This window comes from Otolemur garnettii, unplaced genomic scaffold (genome assembly GCF_000181295.1).
Source record: "Otolemur garnettii isolate 467f Iridium unplaced genomic scaffold, OtoGar3 scaffold00153, whole genome shotgun sequence".
Lineage (NCBI taxonomy): Eukaryota > Metazoa > Chordata > Mammalia > Primates > Galagidae > Otolemur > Otolemur garnettii.
Window position 1 is genome coordinate 3,672,320 of NW_003852548.1, and position 6,557 is coordinate 3,678,876.

General features: G+C 39.7%; 1 protein-coding gene across 1 annotated transcript in view; it reads left to right on the top strand.

Moving 5' to 3' along the window:
• Positions 1-5,742, top strand: part of CLCN5 (chloride voltage-gated channel 5) — a 191,338-nt gene extending 185,596 nt beyond the window's left edge. Inside the window, exons 10-13 of the mRNA XM_012811278.2 lie at positions 462-648; positions 1,995-2,393; positions 2,624-2,840; positions 4,312-5,742. Of these exons, the coding sequence (XP_012666732.1) occupies positions 462-648; positions 1,995-2,393; positions 2,624-2,840; positions 4,312-4,402 (894 nt within the window). The 3' untranslated portion in view covers positions 4,403-5,742. The remainder of the gene's footprint in view (positions 1-461; positions 649-1,994; positions 2,394-2,623; positions 2,841-4,311) is intronic.
• The last annotated feature ends 815 nt before the right edge of the window (positions 5,743-6,557 follow it).

Consider the following 6,557-nt stretch of genomic DNA (forward strand, 5'->3'; position numbering starts at 1 on the left):
GAGCCATGCCTCCAGGATTGTTATAAAGAACCTATAAATCTTATATGCAGAGCATCGAACATAGAACATACGAGATAGTTAATAAAGGGAAGTTGTTGTTGATAAGAATTCAAAATCAGTAGAAATGTCTGCATATATGAGAAACTCCATCTATTTTCCTTTTTCTTTGGGAAAGGCCCAATTTCTGCCTCCAATTCTGTGTTGGTCTGGAGAATTCAGGTTCTTGCCTGATGGACCCCTGAATCAGGGTAAGCTTCTTTGCAGTCGTCTTTGCCTGCACATCCTGGAGAACCTCTAGTCTCTGTAGTGTTACACAAATCTCTACAGCCACTTGCTAGCATAGTGCATAGTTAAATTGTCATTGGCCTGTTTGCTTTGCAGAGTGTCAGTCCTTTAGACCTTACCATATGCCAAGCAATCACATTGTTTTTAACTAACCATCTATTGCTTTCTCTTTGCAGATCCCTTCTGGCCTCTTTATCCCTAGCATGGCTGTTGGTGCTATAGCAGGTCGACTTCTAGGAGTAGGAATGGAACAACTAGCTTATTACCACCATGACTGGGCCATCTTCAATAGCTGGTGTAGTCAGGGAGCTGACTGTATCACCCCTGGCCTTTATGCAATGGTTGGGGCTGCAGCCTGCTTAGGTGAGTAGTGTTTGCATTGAGTTAAAAGAAGTTGCTACTCAAGTGACATGTAAAAGAAGCGTGGTTATGTAACACAGTTGACTGCCATATTTTTAAAATGATTGTTCATTTCCTATTGGGTTTGCCATCTCTCAAGCATTTTTAGAAAGCTAATTCTACTCTCTCACACTGGGGAAATAATCAGAAATTTGGACAAAGTATTTGCACAAGAATGTACATCATGGTGTAAGAGCAAAAAATTAGAATCAATCTAAATTTCCACAGTAAGGGACCGGTTAAGTAAATAATGGTACGTCCATATAGTGTTATACTATGCAGTCTTTAAATATGATGTTAGTATAGTTAACATCGTTGAATATGATGTTAAATAAATATTATAATAATATGAAGAATTTTTCCAACATAAGGAGGGAACCAAGGTAAGGAATTAAACATATAATGTGAGCTCACTTATGTAAGAATGTATGTTTCTTCACAAAAAAACTTGAAAAGTCATTCAAAATTTTACTGTGCTCATTTATAGGCAGTGAGCTTATAGATAATGACTTTGTTTTATATTTTCCAAATTTTCCACAATGGGCATGTGTCACTTCTCTACTAGAAGAAGCAACAAACGAATGAATAAATATATATTGGGTCTGACAATTAAGTTCACAAACTCATCCTAGAAAAAGTGATACATACCTCATTCCTGAATATCACTATGGTCATGTTCAAAGTATGCCCCTTGGAAAGGTATAAACTGAGGCCAGCATCTAGTCCACCTTTCAAAGCAACTTCTGAACTCTTTTTCTGGAATGGCTATTAGAGCTGTTGTTGGATAGCACACAAAAATACACAACATCAATAATGAATGCCATTCAGAAAGATACTGCCACATTTCAACATGAACATAGCTGTGAGATACTGATATACCAAGTTATTAAACCTTATTGAGTTGTTTGTACAGTGCTTCCAATATAAGCACAGGGTGGGAAGTTCACAAACTGAATTGTCAGACCTGGTGTGATGACAGCTCTGATGGTCATTCCAGGAGAGTTCCAAAATTGCTTTGAAGGGTGGACTGGGTGCTGGCATTGGTGCATAGCTTCCCAAGGGGAGTACTTCAAAGGTGACCATAATTGTTAGAGCTTGCATAAGATGGTATCCTACAGATACTGTTTTGAGAAATCTAAATCTGTTCATTGTAACCTTACTTTAATGTGATTGCTGGGGTCTTCACAGTTACAAATAAGACCCCATTCTAGCATTGTTTCTGGTAAGTCAGCTTTTCCTGGATAGACCCATAATTATAATGAATCCTTACTTTGCCTGATGTCAGCAGCCTGTGTCTTATTTCTTTACAGGTGGGGTAACTCGGATGACTGTTTCTCTTGTTGTCATAATGTTTGAACTGACTGGTGGTTTGGAATACATCGTGCCTCTGATGGCTGCAGCCATGACAAGCAAGTGGGTAGCAGATGCTCTTGGGCGCGAGGGCATTTATGATGCCCACATTCGTCTCAATGGATACCCCTTTCTTGAAGCCAAAGAAGAGTTTGCTCATAAGACCCTGGCAATGGATGTGATGAAACCCCGGAGAAACGATCCTTTGTTGACTGTTCTTACTCAGGACAGTATGACTGTGGAAGATATAGAGACCATAATTAGTGAAACCACATATAGTGGCTTTCCAGTGGTGGTGTCCCGGGAGTCCCAAAGACTTGTCGGCTTTGTCCTCCGAAGAGATCTCATTATTTCAATTGGTAAGGATTTCAGAAAGGGGATAATGGAAACCAGTGCGGAATTCAATATATATTCATGAAATTGGGGAAGACAGAGGGAAGAGGAGACTAGTTAGTGTCCAGAAGGATAGAAATCGATATATATATACATGAAATTGGGGAAGATGGAGGGAAGAGGGGACTAGTTAAGGTCCAGAAGGATAGAATTAGCACTTCCACCTTCAACTTTCTTTTTCCTTCTGTTCAAACAGAAAATGCTCGAAAGAAACAGGATGGGGTCGTGAGTACTTCCATCATTTATTTCACTGAACATTCTCCTCCAATGCCACCGTACACACCACCCACCCTGAAGCTTCGGAATATCCTTGATCTCAGCCCCTTCACTGTGACTGACCTTACACCCATGGAAATCGTAGTGGATATCTTCCGCAAGCTGGGACTACGGCAGTGCCTGGTTACACACAATGGGTACGAATCTTGGGTGAAGGCAAATCGGATTATGGGAGAAAAGATGATGTAAAGAGAGAAAAGGAGAACCCAATAGAAATGAATATTAGTAGCATTTTCAGGCCTTTTTGAAGCTCTAAGGTGAAGATGGATGTATTTCTCTTACTATAATCAATGGAAAAGGACTTTGGGGAAGAATGTATATTTGAGATATAAACTGCTAATTGCACATTATAAATAACTAAATTCCTTCCCTACAAAGAAATCATCTGTGTTCTGTGCACAGACAGTATTCAAATTACAATGGTAGCAGGTAGTATATTTGTAGTATTTGGTCCTTAAGCTCTCCTTGTTACTATTATTTGAGGATGAGAAAACCAAGTTTCAATGAGGTCGCATGATTTATAGGGTCCCCAGTTAGTAAATATTATAGTAGAGATATAGACTTTGAGCACAAGTCTTCTGATTCCCAAGACCAAGGCTCTTTTCTTACTGTGATATGTCTTATCCAGTAAAGAAAGCTCTGCTATTTTTATTGAAAAAGAAGGCAGGCTGGAGAGAGGGGTGGATTTTTTCCTAACATAGTATGTTAATCCAGCATTTATATAAGAATTTCGGCTCGGCGCCTATGGCTCAACCGGCTAAGGCGCCAGCCACATACACCTGAGCTGGTGGGTTCAAATCCAGCCCGGACCTGCCAAACAACAATGATGGCTGCAACCAAAAAATAGCTGGGCGTTGTGGCGGGCGCTTGTGGTCCCAGCTACTTGGGAGGCTGAGGCAGGAGACTCGCTTGAGCCCAGGAGTTGGAGGTTGCTGTGAGCTGTTATGCCACGGTACTCTACCCAGGGCAACAGCTTGAGGCTCTGTCTCCAAAAAAAAAAAAAAGAATTTCACCCTCCTCTGAAACTTCTAAGTGGTGTAATAGATGTCTTGCAGTATTTTAAATGAGTAAGGGGACTTTTCCCTAATTGATCCATTCAACTTACTGAATCCCTACTCCATGTAAGAAGAAATACCATTAGATTCTGAGAACACACAAAAATGAATAAGACCCTTCATTGCTCTCAAGGAGTGTGCAGTGTTGTAGGAAAGGCGAGACCACATCAGTGGTTATAGTACAATAGCCAAGAAGATAAGAGCCATGGAAGAAGCCTGCATAAAACATGCCATTGCTTTAAGAACAGAGTTACTGCTGGCTTGTAGAAAGTATTCTGGGAAGAGGGGTGTTTGGACTAGGCTGTAGCAGCTAAGTAAGATTCAGCTATGTAGAGGAGAATATTTAAACCAGAAAAAATTGCAAGTTCGGAGACTTAGAGTAGACGTGCACCCATATGTTGTCCCATTTGCCTGGGGCACATATCCTACTCCTGTCAATAATGTAGATAGTGGTCAAAGACAGAGTTGAAAAGGACTGAGGAAGATAAGTGTGTCACTTTGGGAATGCTATTTTAATTGCAGATTTATTTTTGTTGTATTGTTTGTCTTTCAGGAGATTGCTTGGAATCATTACCAAAAAGGATGTGTTAAAGCATATAGCACAGATGGCAAACCAAGATCCTGATTCCATTCTCTTCAACTAGAATCATAGGATTGTTCTGGATATAAAACAGGAAGGACATTGCAGACCATCGATATATTTTGTTAACTGGGTACCCAAAACACATTTGCCATATTTGGATGGTGAAGTCATATTAGTGTGTTGTCTCTTTCCTACAAGTTAACCAGTTGCACTACATAATCTCTGGAAATTAATCTTCTCTTTAGGAGAAAATACAGTTAGGCTTCTGTGATATTGCATTAGGAAGATTTCATGACAGAGCAAACAAGATTGCTATAGTTTAATTCTATTTGGTTTTTTAAAGATTGTTTTTAATTTAAAATTAATTGTTAGCTAATATGCAATCACTGAAAACTATGCAAGAAAATTACAACCGTCCTGACTATAGCCTCCAGGAAACTGATGAAAAAGTCACTCTTTGGGGATCTGTCATTGGTGGAAGATGAAGTTTGTAAACTAAGGGGCTTTGCTTTTCAAACTACAGAAAGGAAAGCCAGAAGGAAAATAGTAACGGTGTTTCTAGACTGTGAAGATTCAGTTCAAATGTTATTCTTGTTCCTGTTACAATATTAGCATTATCAGTTTGTTATTTTTGTATGTATATGTTAATTTTAATTTCTGATTATAAGACAATGCTGCTTTGGTTAATCTCTCCTAAAAGACTTTAGAGAGGTTGACTTTTATAGCTTGCTTGTTTCTGGTACTCTTTTGAAGTGCACAAAGATAAGTTATACAGCTTTCTCCTTGTCTGCAAGAAGGGTAATTTTTCGGATGGTATTTGGTAGTTAGTAGACAAGGACTTTGCCATGAATTTGTTCGTAGCAAAGAATGATTTCTTCCAGCTTCCTTGAAGTGAATGATCAGTAAAGTTCTAAGCAGTCAATGACTAGGAATTTCACATTTTTGTGAGATCCTAACTAATCCTCTTACCCAGATGCCACCTCCATGAATGATGGTGCTTTAGGCTTCTGGAATATGTAAGAATAGTAAAGGGAACCAAGTCTAGACTGCATACTGGTAAACCAGGGAAGATTCAGAGCTGCATCTGCATTCTCATGCATTCCTATTTAAAGACCACCAGTACTGAAATAACTGGATACTCATTGCACCCCTCAGCTTTAAGTATATATAACAGGCCAGTGTTGTCCCTGAGAGCATGAATTAAGCTTGGGATACTTTCAAATATATTCAAAGTGTTTAAACAGGATAAGCAGCCGTGATTCCCTTGAGAATCCTTAGAATTCTAAATAAAATGCAAAGCCATCCTAGGACCCAGGGGTATGGACAAGGCCTGGTGATACCAAAGGTGCTTGTATCTCAATTTCCTACCACTTTTATTGCAGTTTTTTAAAAAATCATACTCTAGGGCAGTGGTTCTCAACCTTCCTGATGCCTCCTAATGCTGTGACCCGCTAATATAGTTCCTCATGTTGTGGTGACCCCCAAGCATAAAATTATTTTCGTTGCTACTTCATAACTGTAATTTTGGTACTGTTATAAATCGTAATGTAAATATCTGATATGCAGGATGTATTTTCATTCTTACAAAGGGGTCACAACCCACAGGTTGAGAAACTGCTGCTCTAGGGACACCTGGTGGAATTAAAGAGCCACCATCATCATTCTGACCACTATTTCATTTTCTATAGTTTGACCCATGTGCAATTACTCTCTCTCCATTTTGTTCCCTTTCCTATTCCTTAGTACTGAATCCTCTCTTTGGGATTGAGCACTATGCCTGGTCAATCATTCCTACTACAAAAAAAAAAAAAATAACTCCCAGGGCTAGTTAAATTATAAACCAAGACTTGGCAGTCTTACCGCACATGGACCAGAGATGACACACAGCCCTTTGCTTTGCCATATGGCCCAGTTGCTGCTTTCATGCGTCCATCTTTGCCCTGGATGCCCATGGCAGTGAGGCTTCACTGCCAGAAGTGGGAGTTCTTTCTGGCTCATTTTACAAATCCATTCCCAGCTCTTTCCACCATCCTTCTAGCCCAGAAACAGCAGTCACTTGGTATATTACCCCTGGCTTCACACACCAACCACCCTACCAAACACCTTAATGTACCTTGTTTAAAAGTTTCCGATGCCTGATTCTAGGACTTTTTATCCCTAGTTCTTATCCTTCCAAAATCTAGAATTCTTTTATTGCTCAGAACTGGTTAGCTAAG